This window comes from Xenopus laevis, chromosome 8L, assembly GCF_017654675.1.
Source record: "Xenopus laevis strain J_2021 chromosome 8L, Xenopus_laevis_v10.1, whole genome shotgun sequence".
Classification (NCBI taxonomy): domain Eukaryota; kingdom Metazoa; phylum Chordata; class Amphibia; order Anura; family Pipidae; genus Xenopus; species Xenopus laevis.
Genome location: NC_054385.1, coordinates 117807981 through 117824678, shown reverse-complemented (window position 1 = coordinate 117824678; position 16698 = coordinate 117807981). Strand labels below are relative to the sequence as shown.

The window sequence follows — 16698 nt, the reverse complement described above, 5'->3', positions numbered from 1 at the left end:
CCTTTCTTTCCCATGGTGATCCTTTCATGCAGTTCAGTGTGTGCCTCCCCCCCCTCAGCCCTTCCGTGTGTCTGCCTCTCTCCCCCAGCCCTTCCATTTGTGCCTCTCCCCCCCACAGCCCTTCTGTGTATCTGCCTCTCCCCCAGCCCTTCACCGATCTCTGCAGCAGCCCATCCCTGTCTGCCTCTCCCCCCCAGCCCTTCCAAGTGTCTGCCTCTCCCCCCAGCCTTTTGGTGTGTGCCTCAACGCCCAGCACAGAAGAGGAGAATGTCACCATTTGAATCCTCCGCTGGCTGCTCAAGCCACTTCCGGGTTCAGTCTCGTACGTGAAGTCACATGAGTAGGCGAGCTGTCGGGGGCGTGCACATAGGTACAGAGCTCCAACTGCTGGTCGTCCTATCGCCTTTTTTCAAAATGTATTGTAGAACATGGAGGCAATTTTAATTTGTGACTTTTTAGCTAATAGCAAGGTAAATATAAGATGCAGTAGGACATAAGTATAATTAATCATTTTAATAAAAAAAAAATTATGTTACTGGTCCTTTAATTTTGATAATTATATGTGACATCGTAAGTGGAAAAGAAAATGATTCTCCTTCTTTATAAAAAAAAAAAAAAAAAAAAAAATCAATAGACAGCATAGGTTTTATTTATTTTGATGGGGAAACGTTTTTTTCAAAATGCATAAGTTAATAGTGCTGCTCCAGCAGAATTCTGCACTGAAATCCCTTTTTTCAAAAGGGCAAGCTGATTTTTTTTATATTTAGTTTTGAAATCTGACATGGGCTAGACATATTGCCAGATTCCCAGGTGCCCCAGTCATGTGACTTGTGCTCTGATAACTGATAACTCCCTAGTAGATCTAAGAACAGCACTCAATTGTAAAATCCAGGTCCCACTGAGACACATTCAGTTATATTGAGTAGGAGACCAGGCAAAATAACCTGAGATGCACCTACACACCAATATTACAACTAAAAAAAATGTTATATTGTAGAGTGGATTTTTTGCAATGTGAACAGTGTAATTTAGAAATAAAAACTACATCATAAAAATCATGACAGAATCCCTTTAAGCTATAGACTGCAGAAACATGTAGTCATTCTCTACTCTTGTTAGTAATTTGTATCCCAAACTTTGCCAGTTGTTATTTAAATATTGTCTGTGTAATGTTACATATTTAATTCTTCATGTCACATTTCCTTATTTCCCTCCCCAGACCCAGTCTCTGTGACCAACATAACGACCAACCGCAGTGGAGAAAATGTGAGTCTGAGTGTTTCCTACAGTGGGGAAGAGACCACAGTTCTGTGGACATGGAACGGAGGAGCCCTGCCTGAGAGACACCAGCTGAGTGACAGTAACAAGACTCTCACTGTACCCAGTACTGACACTGGCACATTCACTGTCCTTGTCTCCAACCCAGTCAGTCACACCAGCACTCACTATAACCTCACACTCCCAGGTAAGTGACAGTAACAAGACTCTCACTGTACCCAGTACTGACACTGGCACATTCACTGTCCTTGTCTCCAACCCAGTCAGTCACACCAGCACTCACTATAACCTCACACTCCCAGGTAAGTGACAGTAACAAGACTCTCACTGTACCCAGTACTGACACTGGCACATTCACTGTCCTTGTCTCCAACCCAGTCAGTCACACCAGCACTCACTATAACCTCACACTCCCAGGTAAGTGACAGTAACAAGACTCTCACTGTACCCAGTACTGACACTGGCACATTCACTGTCCTTGTCTCCAACCCAGTCAGTCACACCAGCACTCACTATAACCTCACACTCCCAGGTAAGTGACAGTAACAATGATTCCTATTTCTTAGTCAGGAAACTAAAATACTAGCGCACTTTGTCCCTTTAGGGCAGCACTTCTATGTCAGAGTTCAGTAATGAGTTTGAACCACAGCTGAATACAGAAATGTCTTTTTCTACTGCTCAGATCAAATAAGAGTTTACATATAAATGGCCATTTTAACATACGGTAAAACTTCAATATTTCAATCTCCTGAGTTTCCATCATTTTACACCATTTTTGTGTATTTTATGCATCAATACACGTTGTATGAAGGAGGCCACAAAGCATCCGCAGTAGTGTGCTGCAAAACTTTTATTCCAAAATACACAATGATGAATCTTTTGGTCTTTACGGTGTGACCCTATTAAGAAGGTGAGCCCACTTACTAAAAGTTAAGGGTTTTATATATTATGAATATAAAATTTCTCTTTTTATACATAACCACATTCTCTTGCTATTTGAGTTGGCTCCTTAATGTTTCATGTCTGAGCGGAGGGTGTGGAAAGGGCTATTGCTTTAAAGGTATCCAGTTTATTCATTGCACTTTGTGGCTTTAAAAAAAAAGCTTTGGCCACTTGTCTGTTTTTTTTTTTTGTACAGGTATAGGATCCCTTATCCGGAAATCCGATATCCAGAAAGCTCCGAAATACGCAATGGCTGTCTCCCATAGACTCCATTTTATCCAAATAATTCAAATTTTTAAAAATGATTTTCTTTTTCTCTGTAATAATAAAACAGTAGCTTGTCTTGATCCCAACTAAGATATAATTAATCCTTATTGGAAGCAAAACCAGCCTATTGGGTTTATTTAATGTTTACATGATTTTCTAGTAGACACAAGGTATGAAGACCCAAATTACGGAAAGATCCATTATCCGGAAAACCCCAGGTCCCGAGCATTCTGGATAACAGGTCCCATACCCGTACTGACTTTTTGCTATTAAACGTATTAGTTTTCTTTCACAGTAACGGCAATTTCTTGTAGATGTGACTTCATTGGAGGGTCGGCCTTCTCACAGGTCTTCTGCTCTGCACAGGGACAGCAAACAGGCCTGGAGGTCTCCTTTCACTTCACTCTGAAATTGAGAAACAGAATAAATTATATTATGCTGTATATAATTATACAGTCATAGTTGCAAGAAAATCTATGCCAAGGTAGCTGTTCATCACTAATCTCACCCTAAGAGGCCTATTTATTAAATGGCAGATTTATCAAAATTCAAGGTGAATTTTCGAATGAAAAAAAATTCGAATTTCGAGCTATTTTTTGTGTACTTCTACTAGGAAATAGTCCAAATTCAATTTGAAAAAAAAGTGAAAATTCGGATATTGAAATTTATCATGCACTGTCTCTTTAAAAAATTAGACTTTGACCATTCATTATCTAAAACCTGCCGAATTGATGTTTTAGCCTATGTAGGACCTCCTAGAACCTATTTGGAGTCAATTGGTGGACTTTGAAAAATCAAAGATTTTTTTTGGGAAAAACTTCTATTCGAATTCGATCGAATTCCTTCGATTCGTACCTATTCGATAGAAAACTGAGCTTTTCGACCAAAAAAAACTTCCACTTATTTTCGGTTGGTCTTTTTGAATTAGAATTTTGAAGTTTTTTCAATTCGAAATTCGACCCTTCATAATCCTGCCCCTAAGGGGCAGATTTATCAAAGGTCGAGGTGAATTTTCGAATGAAAAAAATTCAAATTTTGAGCTATTTTTTGTGTACTTCGACTAGGGATTAGCCCAAATTCAATTCGAATTTGAAAAAAATGAGATTATCGAAATTTATTATGTACTGTCTCTTCAACAGTACCCCCATTCACCATCTAAAACCGAATTGCTGTTTTAGCCTATGGGGGACCTCCTAGAAAATATTTGGTGTCAATTGGTGGACTTTAAAAAATCAAAGGTTTTTTTTGGAAAAACTTTGAATCAAATTCAATCGAATGCACTATTCCTTCGATTCGTAATTGCTGCTATTGACAAGCTAAAACTTTAGGCTGATGCAATAAGTTCAATATATAAAATATGGTATTTGTAGCCATATTCATTTCTTGGGTTTAGTTCTCCTTTAAGTAAGACTGAAGATACAAGCTTGGTCAGTCATAAATTCAAGAAAATAGGAGTAAAAAGAAAACATTAATAATTAATTCACTATTCGCTGTCACTGATTCCTTAACCCTGGCTCTTTTGATGCCAGTACCATCTGCCTAGTGATTTTATTGCTGAATACCTGGAGGGACGAGTAGAGGGATTTCCCATATTTCCTTCTGTATGCAACCCGGATGCTGAGCAGGTCAGTTTCGCTTCGAGAGATAAGAACACGGCTGATCGTATTTTCATCTGTCCCAAGCCCCTGTCATAGACAATTCCACGCATATCAATATTCATCCATATATAAATTTTTATATTAAAAGCAAATCCCGTGGAAACCCTCCCTGAAGACTAGAGGATAAAGGCCGTTCTAGCAGCAAAAAAAAATAAATTAAATGAATGGAAAATTCCATAAAGTGCTTAGAAGAGGACATTATAGTATTGGGGGATAATCAGCCCATACACCTTAATTGTAACTTTAATATGTTATAGAATGGTCAATTCTAAGCAAATTTTCAATTGGTCTTCATTATTTTTTAATAGTTTACAACTCAAAACCCACAAATTAAAAAAAATGAAAACCAATTGCTGATTGTCTCAGAATATCGTTCTCTCCGTCATATTAAAAGTTAACTCAGAGGTGACAAACCCCTTTAATGATCAAACAACTTTAATGTTCCTTTAGAATTTAGAAGGGAGATGATACTGTACCTTCATTGCATTATGCAGTTTGTCCGCAAAATAGAGAGCCGTGTTCTTTATTACAGCCACTATAAAAAAAATAAAAAAAATTCAAAATCATAAGGGAATCCAATCCATGATTGCTAGGGTAATTTGGACCCTAGCAACCAGATTGCTGAACGTTCAAACTGCCGAATAAAAAGCCAAGTAATGCAAAAACCATAAATAATAAAAAATGAAAACCAAAGGCAAATTGTGTCAGAATATCACTCATACTGAAAGTTAACTCAAAGGCGAACAACCCCTTTAAGATGATAATCATAGGAATTCTCAGACTGATCACAAACAATTCCTTGTTATCAGCTTAGAAAAACAGAACTGAGAACTTGCTGTGATTATCATCTTATTTAGCTGATAAATGTATCAGCCTTTACATGACTTTTAAGATAGGGCCACGCTAGGGCCTGTGGAGCATTGGGGAAGTGGGTTCTTGGCTTGTGTTTCAATGCAGGCCAAGATCCATATGGTGTGGCCCAACCTTATGATGTTTCATAGCAAGTTTTACCTATAACATATCATAGGAAAATGATTATGCCTTTTCGGGAAAAGCCTGATGGTCCCCTGCACATTCAAGTGCTGCTAAGAGTGCAAAGCTATTGGCGGAACTACAGAGGAAGCAGACCCTGTGGCTGCAGGGGGGTCCAGGAGGTATAGGGGCCCCATGAGGTCCTAATTAATATACAATTTCAATAAATATTGGCAAACAGGTCAACCTCCAGAAATTTAGGGGGCACCAAAAATAATTTGCTGTGGGGCCACTAGTTATGCCGCTGCTTTGGAACGAGTGACATATTGAGAGATTTGAGGTGCCTACAAATTAAATACATATACTTAGATTCTGTACCATATTAGCCAGGAAGATGTTTGGGAGTAAAGTGTAGCAAACAAATGCAAACAACCAATGATTCATGGCTAGAAACTATGGAATGCAGAGACCTGAGCTTTCCCCATGAATACAGCATTGCCTGGGTTCAGCAGTAGTGATGTGCGGGTCTGTAAAACCCGACCAGCACCTGACCCAGCCTCCCTCCACCCACGCCTGACCGAGCCCGTCTTCTGGGTTCCTTTTATAGACCTTCGCCGACCCGCCCCGCCAATGACGTCACAAAAGGGGTGGGGTGAGCAGGCGTGCAGCTGTAAAACCAGAACCTGGAAGCCGGCAGTTTAGGTGGTGGGCAAGGAGAGCAGGAGGAAGAGCTCATCCGCCACCCACAAATTGGGGTGCGAGGTCAGCCCGAACTTGACCCGCGGGTAAATCCATGGGTCCTGCAAGTATCGGGCCGGCCCGCACATCACTATTCAGCAGAGCTGTATTAATTAGGGGCAGGCTGAGAGAAAAAGGCAAAAGAATGGACGCCATTCCGTTCAAGGAGATAGCAGGTTTATTGCAAACTCCTACAAGGATCTCACACCCTATGCGGGATTCAATCCCTTAATCATAGGACCGAGAGAGCCAAGTAGATGCCAACTTCTGCCTTCTACCCTTCTTTTAAAGGAAAACTATACCCCACAAACAATGTAGGTCTCTATAAAAATATATTGCATAATACAGCTCATGTGTGTAACCCTGCTTCATTTTCATAATAATATACTTTTTAGTAGTATGTGCCGTTGGGTAATCATAAATAGAAAATTGCCATTTTAAAAAATAAGGGCCGCCCCCCCCGGGATCTTATGATTCACGGTGCACACAAACAAACCATACATGTTAGGTCACATGAGCCAATTAACAGACAGAGTTGTGTCTTTTGCTTCCACACTTCTTCTTGTTACAGTTAGAGCTGCAGTATTTCTGGTCAGCTGATCTTTGAGGCAGCACAGAGACCATCACAAAATGGTGGTTCAAGGCAAGAGATGTAAAAGGGCAAGATTTACTTAAATATATATTCTAGTTGGATAAGATTCTTTAATATGCCACTTAATTTGATATAAACTGTTGCTCAAGTATTCATTTTGGGGGTATAGTTTCCCTTTAACTTGTGCGTCATTCAGACATACAAGTAAGGGAGCGCTGGTAGTTGCAGGGTGCAAAAAAGTCATATATTTACCACCTGCCAGAGGTGCGGAGCTCGGGTATACCTTGGACTTACATACAAGATGGTTATGGGTGCAATTTTGCATCCAGGGTGTTAATAATTGGAGCCCCCCGCATGGTTTAATGTAAGTGGAATTAAAACTCTCACCTAAAGTTAATGCAGCTTTCTGAAAGTCCCCCTTGAAATATTTCTTGATGCTGTCTTCTATGCCCATGGAGTTGTCATTGCTGTACTGGTCAAAAACTAGGGGGAAAGTCTAAATCATTAGCACATAGATCCAGTACAAGGAATCTCAGGTCAGTGAAAGAGAAACATATTCAGTACTAAGAAAGAAATAACAGTACTAGGAAATGATTGCACTAAATTGTCTTTTTTATGAAGGAAAATGGTTGTTAGTTAATCAGCCCCTAGGCATAACTAAGGACACCTCTATCATGCAAAGCCAAGAGCTTGACCTTAATCATGGAATGGAATTGTTCTGCTCCCCAGATCTCTCAAAAACTTCTAGATAACAACAGTATATTATTATAATAGGCCTCAAAATATATAGAGATCATGATGATTCTGGTTCACATGTCTCAAAATACTGTACCAGCTCCAGGCACACAGGTCACAAAGACCATATAGAGAATAACTACGTGCCTGGTGCTGACCTAAATAAAATTCATATTTTTCTTACATTTTCTTAATTTTTAAAAAAATCCTGGATAGTGCTGTGCTGGTATAAGGTTTTTTTCTTTGTTTATCACATGGAGAAGTGAAAAGGTGTGGCATCATGTTTTGTCCATAGGTGAAGAATAATGAGGAATTAGGGAGGCTTAACCTTCCCAAAAAAAGAGTTCACCTGCTGTATATTCATATAATAATTATACGTTATCCTATGGAAAGCTCCCGAAACACTAATTTCCCCCTGCGCCCCTGGTTGTGTCTCTCTATAACCTGTTGGTTGATGATACCCAAAGTCAGCGTTATTAATATTTTCATTAATAATAAAAATATAGAAAAAAATGGAAACCGTCACAAGCACCACCGTAATTGTGGGCCATCTCTATTGTTTGCACTGTGTTTGTGTTGATGGTATGGCCAGGGTCTGTGTTATCAATTTTCTTTACTTGTATTTAGCAATAGGCTGGCACACATTGAACTGAACTCCAGTACTTGATGCAGTTAAAAAGTCATTTATTTAACAAATAAAATGTCAAAAAGTGCCTTGTGGGCATTTAGTCATAAGGTAAACTTATAGGGTTGAAGTGAATTCAAGGGAATTTTCGAAGTAAAAAAATTTGAAATTCGAAGTAATTTTTTTGATACTTCGACCATCGAATAGGATACTACTTCGAACGATTTAATCGAACGATATTTATTCGACCACAGGATTGCCAAATTAGATGAAAAAACTTATTGAATTCGAAGTTTTTTAATTCGATGGTCGAATATCGAAGTTTTTTGTACTTCGGAATTCGACCCTTGATAAATCTGCCCCTATATAGTATTAGTGTTAGTGATCAATCAGTTCATTGGAAACAGCTAATGGGTAGAAAACAGGAAAAAAGCACAGCCTCATCGTTAATGAAATAAAAGAAAATACATTGTTACCTCTTCTGAGATGCCCCAAGCTGCGTTCTGATAGAATTCTTATCCATATGTCAGAGTTGGGGGAATTCTTTGGTCCTAACGCAGTGAGAACCTAGGGGTAACAGAGAATTGCAAGTGCACTCTATTAGGAAAAAATTATATTTCCACTTAAAGGATAAGTAAACTTTAAAAATAAGTGAATGTAGAATTGATGAGGGTGCTATTCTAATTACTTTTGCCATGTACATTCATTATTTATTATTATTTTATTTTAAAATATTAAAGGTTAAATGTTAACATTAGCTTGGCTACAGTCAGCCATGTCAGAAATGCGTCTTGCACTTCCGTATAGTTTTTCTCATTGACCTTCCGCCTGCCTCCTGTTCTGTATTGATAACACCGAAGCAACTGCCACCATCTGATTCACAAGTGTATTTTATGTGTCAGTTCTAATGCATCAGCCATTATTGCATCAGACTGTAATGATGCTGGAATGAAGGGGGGGGAACGCTGCATTGTGGGTAAAAAAAACCATGGCGATTGCACCAACATTGCACTGTGAACGCTCTGTTGCAGTTAGTAAATAACCCATAGTTATGCTAAAGAGGTGGTTCACCTTTAGGTCACCTTTTAATATGTAATACAATGGCGAATTCTAAACAACTTTTCAATTGGTCTTCATTATTTATTTTGTATAGTTTTTTAAAATTATTTCCCTTCTTGCCAACTTTCAAATGGAGGGGGTCACTGACCCATCTGAAAAAAAAATGCTCTGTAAAGCTACAAATATTATTGTTATTGCGACTTTTTATTCAGGCCTTCTCCCATTCATAATCCAGTCTCTTATTCCTATTGGTGCATGGTTGCTAGGGTAATCTGTCTGAAATTGAATAAAAAATGAAATAAATAATAATAAAAAATGAAAACCAATGGCAAATTGTCTCAGATTGTCACTCTCTTCATCATAGTAAAAGTTATCTCAAAGGTGAACAACCCCTTTAAAGGAGTTAGGGTTATTTGATTCTTTAAGCATGGGAGGTATTTTTAAAAAATCTACTTTTACGTGAAGCAAAAATGGATAAAAAGTACCAGTTTGGGCCCTATTTCTAAAACATACATTTTTGATTGAATTTCACTGTGAAAAGGTCTTTTTAGATAATTTTTTCAACAATTTTATGCATAAAAACTGGATAAAAAATGTATTTATTATTTTCAGCTCATGAAAAAAAAAACTAACTGAAATGATATAAAGTACAGTTATGGGAAATCCATCCAGAAAGCTCTAAACTATTGGAAGCCCATCTCCCATAGACTCCATTTTACTAAAATTGAAAAATTTTAAAAACAATTTCCTTTTTCGCTGTAATAATAAAACAGAACCTTGTACTTGATCCAAACTAAGATATAATGAGTCCTGATTGGTGGTAAAACCATCCTGTTGGGGTTATTTAAAGGAGTGGTTCACTTTTATGTTAACTTTTAGTATTTTAAGCAGTTTTTCAATTAGTCTTCATTTTTTCTTTTTTATAGTTTCTCAGTTATTTGCCTTCTTCTTCTTCTGACTCTTTCCAACTTTCAAATGTCTACAAAATGTGTTACAAATGTATTGTTATTGCTACTTTTTATTAGTTATCTTTCTATTCAGTCCCTGTCCTATTCATATTCCAGTCTCTTATTCAAACCAATGCATGGTTGTTATAATAATCAGGACCCTAGCAACCAGATTGCTGAAACTGCAAACTGGAGAGCTGCTGAATCAAAAACTAAATAACTAAAAAAAACACAAATAATAAAAAATGAAAACCAATTGCAAAGTGTTTTAGAATATCACTCTCTACAACATAATTTAAAGGAGAACGAAAGCTTAACTAAAGAAGTAGCTAGAATATTGTACATTATGTTTTTGGCTTCTGTACCAGCCAGAGTTGGACTGGGACACCAGGGGCCCACCCAAAAACCTTTTAACAGGGGCCCACCAATTCATTTTACACAAGGGGCCCACTTTAAGTACTTTTATTCTTCCTCTCCTCACTTAACCTCTATTCTCCTAGTCTGTTCTTTACACACTATAATCTATTATAGTCCATCTATTTAGCCTCTTTGTTCTCATATAAATAGGGAATGGCCATGAAATAGGCCAAATGTTAAGCAGCATGAGGGCCCACTGACACCTGGGCCCACCGGGAGTTTTCCTGATATCCCTGTGGGTCAGTCCGACACTGATACCAGCCCAAGGCAACCACAGCCCTTTAGCAGTAAAGATCTGTGTCTCCAAAGATGCCCCAGTAGCTCCCCATCTTCTTTTCTGCTGATTCACTGCACATGCCAACCTCATTTTCTGCTTGATAATTAGTGACGACCCCTAAGCTTAGCTTCTCAACAGCTGCTCAGAGCCCACTGAGCATGTGAGTGTCACAGACACTTTCCAAGATGGTGATCCCCTGTGACAAGTTTGAAGTCCTGGATCATTGCTGCTATTGACAAGCTGAAACTGGTGAAGCTGGTGGAATAAGTTCAGTATATAAAATATTGCATTTTAAGCCACATTCATTTTTAGGGGTTAGTTCCCCTTTAAAGTTTAATTTTTTTTTTATAGTAGACAAAGTATGGAGATGCAAATTATGGAAAGACCCCCTTATCCAGAAAACTATTATGATCTTTTCGATTTCACCATTTATAACCATTTATAACTAGACACCTTTATATGGCTTGGAATAACTTTGGTCACAACAAGACCCCACAGAGGGAGGGCCAGGTAGGTGCACGCTGAGCTCCTCCTAGATGGGAGGGGGCAATGTGCAATTGTTACTCCACTGCATTCGTAAATGATCCTTTGTTTGCTCTGCACTTTAATACCAAGAGAAACGAGTGGTAAGACAACATTGTTTGGTTTTATATAAGCCATAATTATTCATTAAACTGATTATTAGTGTCTTATTAGCTGATACCAACCTTACTGTCCTGTTGGATTAGGGCATAGTCAATAATTCCAGCATCCTTTTCTCTCTTGCCCTAGAAACAAACAGAGACGTCAAGCTCCAAATCTGGTGAGTTCTGGCTACACACACAACATACACTCTTATGCCCCAACCACACCCCGTAATACCCCAATCATGCACCATGCTCCTCTCCTGGGGTAGAAAGATGTTTCTGAGAGGTAGGGATAGGTATCATAAACGATATAAAATGTAATTGAATATCATTAAATGGTTCACATTTCAGTTAATCTTTAGTATGTAATAGAATGGCCAATTCTAAGCAACTTTACAATTGGTCTTCATTTTTTTTAAATAGTTTTTTAATTATTTGCCTTTTTCTTCTGACTCTTTCCAGCTTTCAAATGGGGTCACTGACCCAATCTAAAATAGAAAAGCTCTGTGCAGCGAAAAATGTATTGTTACTGCTACTTTTTAGTACTAATCTTTCTATTCAAGCCTCTCCTGTTCATATTCCAGTCTCTTATTCAAAGCAAAGCATGGCTGCGAGAGTAATTTTAACTAGGGATGCACTGAATCCTTCTTGAAAGATTCGGTCGTATACTGAACCCCCAAATCCTAATTTGCAAATGGAAAGGGGAAAACATTGTTTTACTTCCTTGTTTTGTGACAAAAAGTCCAAAAAAAAATTTCCATCCCTGCCCCTAATTTCCATATGCAAATTAGGATTTCAATTCGGCTGGGCAGAAGGATTCGGCTGAATCCTGAACCAAAACCTGGATTCGGTGCATTTCCAATTTTAACCCCAGCAACCAGGTTGCTAAAGTTTCAAACTGGAGAACTGCTGAATAAAAAGCAAAATAACTCAAAGACCACAATTAAAAAAAATGAGACCCAATAGAAAATTGTCTTAGAATAACACTCTCTACATCATACTAAAAGTGAATTTAAAGGTGAACAACACCTTTAATTTAATGTAAGATTCAAGTAAGAGATAGCTGTCACAGGAGAGGTCTCAGATGTGTAATTACCTTGGCTAAAGCCAGGAGGAGGCCTGTGTATGGCTCACTTGTGTCAGAGATTATGTTTTTCTCGAAATCGGTTTTATACTCTGGGATTGAAAGAGAAAAAATTGTCAATGTATGTCGGCTGAAATGGTAAGTGTTTCAAAAAGGACATATGTTGTTTGAATAGAGTTCCCTAGAGTAGAGTCCTGCAGTGGGTTGAATACCCTCGGGTTACCTGCAAAGACCTGCGGGTTGCAGGTAGAAGTTTCGGGAGGGGGTATAGATGCGGGTCGGCGGTTCTCAGGGTTTGTGGGTCCTGGGTTTTCTCAAAAGCGAATTTTACTCCTTTTATGTTCTGATCACGCCTACTTCTAATGATGTCACTTCCGGTTTACAATGACAGCACATTCTGTTTCTTTATGGTCATCGGGTTGCGGATAAGGTACTTGCGGGTCAGGTAGCGGTTCCAATCGGGTAAGTATGAGGGTTGCGGGTCTGGGTGCGGTTTGCGGATCAGGTTTAAAAAATTGGTTCTGCACAGGACTCTACCCTAGAGTGATTTTAATGCACCTAAAAATGTTGCAGTAACAACAAATATTAAAGCACAAGGAAAGTCTAAAATAGAATAAGGCTAGAAATGCTTAATTTTGTATACTAAAAATAAGCATGAACTAACTGCACCACAAGCCTAATCAAACAAATAATTTATGCTTTCAAAGTTGGCCACAGGGGGCTGTCATCTTGTAACTTTGTTAAACATCTTTGCCTGACCCTGACCCTGCACATGCTCAGCGTGGTCTGGGCTGCTTAGGGATCGTCATAAACAAAGCTGCTTGAATTCTGCATGGCTGGGAAGTAAGGCGAGGGCTCCCCCTGCTGTTCATAAATTTGATTGTTTCCCTGCTCAGTAGTTAGGGACCGTCTGACAATTCCTATTCACAGCAGTAAATGAAGGGAGAATTTCACTGCATAAGTTAGGTTTCTTATAAAAACAGTACACATTTTTTAATTAAAGTATATTGGAGATAGGTTTCTTTTTCATTAAAGAAAGTAAAAATGGGATTTTATTTTTTTGCCTTTCCTTGTCCTTTAATGCTCTCTGCGTTTAACCTTTAATAAATGTAATCAGAACTTTTAATATATGCCAGGTGATTAAAAGTCAGTGGGCTGACAATGGAATAACAACAGGGCTACATACTCAAAGGTGCTTACCAACGCACTTACCAGTTTAATATGCACTGTGATCTAGAGCAACAGAGGTTTTCATCAGGAATATTGGTTTTAGGTTCATTCTATTGCAGCTGGGCTTTTTGTATTTGGACTTTGCAAGAGGTTATTATTATTAACATGTATTTATATAGCGCCAACATATTTTGAAGAGCTGAAGAAGTGTTGGGAAAGTTAAACCGTAGTGGGTTACCTACCTTGTTTGTAGATTTCCTGGATTTCTCTGAGCTGTGTGTTAGTTCTTGTGCAGAGAATTTCAGTCAGTGTAGCCTCATCTGTGCCCAATCCCTGTAAAATAATACAATTAGTTATCTGTTAATTGGCTTCTGATAGGATTGACCACATTGTACATAAATGTGAAAGGGGATTAGATTGTTAGCTCCACTGGGGCAGGGACTGGTGTAAACGAGTTATAATTTCTGTGTAATGGACTGGTAAATGAATCCCATATGGTTTAGCCAGCTATGTGGGCCTCATTATGTAGCTAAGAAGGGTCCATAGAAGGAAAAAAAGCTCCCCTTGCTGGGTAGAATATGACCTTTACAGTTCCTAGTTTAGCCACATGCTGGCATTGTGTTAAAATACATAAACTGGAGAGCCATATTCTCTGGGTCAATTTGGTAGTAGCCTTACCTGAGCAGGCAGGAAAGGTCTTATGAAACATAGATAAGTCAGACCTAGTAGGTGGCAGGATATACACATTTATAGGTCACTCCAGGAGTGACAGATAGATTAGGATTATTTAGTAAAGCAGCCCAAAACTCCACCGACATGTAATATTATGATTAGGTTCCCAGGAACAATACTGTATGCTGTGAGTATATATATAACTACCCCACTCTCCTGCATTTCTATGATGCCTCATTATACTCCTTTGTGGATCTTGTTCAATAAATCTGTTAATGGTTAAGTTAAGAACCACTGGCGCCCATCATTATTTGTATCTCAAATCGAAGAGATATAGTTGCAGTACACCCATTGAGGGCTCACACCTAAAAAGAGAAGAGAGTCTCACCCGCATTTCTCACCTTCATGGACGCCCTGAGCTCCTGAGCATCATAGGCAGCCGGAGTCTTTAACAATCCCACGATGGCCTTCTCCAGATCTCCTGACAATGATTTTTGGACTTTTGCCACCAAGTCCTATAAAAAAATCATATATGTGCAGAAACAATGTTAATTCATTTCAAGAATCTATTTCTCAGGTTTGGGGGTGTCCAAAAGGCTCCATGTTATGACTGCCACCCGCCCCCTATGAATAAAGCCAGGGGCGTAACTATAGAGGAAGCAGACCCTGCGGTTGCAGGGGGGGCCCAGGAGTGTAGGGGGCCCAGTGAGACCCTAATTAATTAGCAATTTTAATATATCTTGGTAAAATAGGCCAATTTATAAATATTTTGGGGCCCTAAATTGAATTTGCTATGGGGCCCAGTAACAACTAGTTACGCCACTTAATAAAGCACTCTAAATGCAGGCATTGACGCAAACGATCTTTAAACATTATCGCACTTCATAATGTAACAGGAAAGTTAATCAGTACGTAATAAATATGCCCAAATGGCTTCCAAACAGTGGTGTAACCATAAAGTAAGTAGAACCCTGGTTGCAGGGGCCCTTGGGAGGCCCCCTGCTTCTTCTGTAGCTTTAAGATCCCCCTCTCCGCTGCTTCTTCTTTTAATTGTCACGAGGAGGGGGCGAGCAGGTGGGGGGGTTAGCTATGAGTGTTGGGCCCCTTGGAAAAAAAATTTGGCAGTGGAACCTGGCGCATTCTCTTTACACCACTGCTTCTATAACTATTAAGAATGCTTTGCTATATTTACCCCATTACAGAGAGCACATATATAAAAATATATAGTAAATAAAGTACCCCCTATTGTAAAATATAAGGATTTTATAAGTCACCAAGTAGTTCCATGACTATATAAAAACACGTGACTGAAGGCCAAGTTACTTCTAATATCCTCATATTTACAACAGGGGGTACTTTATTATAATATAGGTATGAAACCTGTTATTCAGAAGGCTCAGGACCTGGGGTTTTCTGGATAAGGGGTATTTCCATAATTTGGATCTCCATGCCTTAAGTCTACTAAAAATCATTTAAACATTAAATAAGCCCAATAGGATTGTTTTGCTTCCAATAAGGATTAATTCATCTTAGTTGGGATAAAGTACAAGCTACAGGTATGGGATCCGTTATCCAGAAACCCGTTATCCAGACTAAGATCCAAACTAAGATATAATTAATCCTTATTGGAAGCAAAACCAGCCTATTGGGTTTATTTAATGTTTACTTGATTTTTAGTTCACTTAAGACATGGAGATCCAAATTACGAAAAGATCCCTTATCCAGAAACCCCCAAATCCCGAGCATTCTGGATAACAGATCCCATACCTGTACTGTTTTATTATTACAGGGAAAGAGGAAATCATTTTTAGAAATTTGAATTATTTGATTAAAATGTTATGTGACCATATAAAAGCACGAGGCCACAGGGCGAGCGCTTTTATACAGGTCACATACGCCGGCGTCCGTTTTGGTCACGCCGGCATCCGTTTCGGACGCAGGGCGTCAAATTCCGACGCGGGGCATCGAATTCCGACGCGTGGTGTGTCAAATTATGACGTGTGGCGTCAAATTCCGACGCGCTTCGTCAAATTCGGGGGCATGGGGGCACCTGTTATAAACGGCGTGTCCTGACGTCAGAACGCACCGTTTATAAGAATATAATTTACAGTCTGGTCCCATAGGGAAATGACCAGACTGTAAATTATATAGTGAATAAAGTACCCCCTCTTGTAAAATATTTAGTGAATAAAGTACACCCTCTTGTAAAATATAAGGATATTATAAGTTACCAAGAAGATTCATGACCATATACAGGTTGTGGAATTCCGAGGTAACTTCTAATACCCCCATATTTTGCAACTGGGGGTACTTTATTTATTATACTACACAAGTTTCAGTGAGTCATGTGATAGAAATGACATCAGAACTCACATAACTGATGACATCAGAACTCACCGATTATAAGGATATAATTTACAAGATATACATGGCTTTTGTGTATTATAAGGATATAATTGACAGGATATTCATGGCTCTTGTGTATAATATACTAAAAAGCATGAATATATATATATATATATATATATATATATATATCCCCCTCCTTCTCAGCACTCACGTTTAGAGGTTTCTTGTGGGCCTGGGTGCGTGTGGTCCAGTGTTGTATACAATCTTCCAAAGCAGAGACCGCACTCTCA

The 16698-nt window shown here is 38.8% G+C and overlaps 1 protein-coding gene across 3 annotated transcripts in view; it reads right to left on the bottom strand.

The window, feature by feature from the left end:
* Positions 1 to 2117: 2117 nt before the first annotated feature.
* anxa9.L (annexin A9 L homeolog) overlaps positions 2118 to 16698 on the bottom strand; it is a 32472-nt gene continuing 17891 nt past the window's right edge. For 2 of the 3 annotated variants that reach the window (XM_018228663.2, XM_018228662.2), the window contains exons 5-13: positions 14461 to 14574; positions 13630 to 13720; positions 12230 to 12309; positions 11215 to 11274; positions 8284 to 8374; positions 6835 to 6930; positions 4622 to 4680; positions 4050 to 4172; positions 2118 to 2892 (exon numbers count right to left, since the gene is read on the bottom strand). In XM_018228663.2, the coding sequence (XP_018084152.1) occupies positions 2830 to 2892; positions 4050 to 4172; positions 4622 to 4680; positions 6835 to 6930; positions 8284 to 8374; positions 11215 to 11274; positions 12230 to 12309; positions 13630 to 13720; positions 14461 to 14574 (777 nt within the window). In that variant the 3' untranslated portion in view covers positions 2118 to 2829. 3 annotated transcript variants of the gene reach the window in all.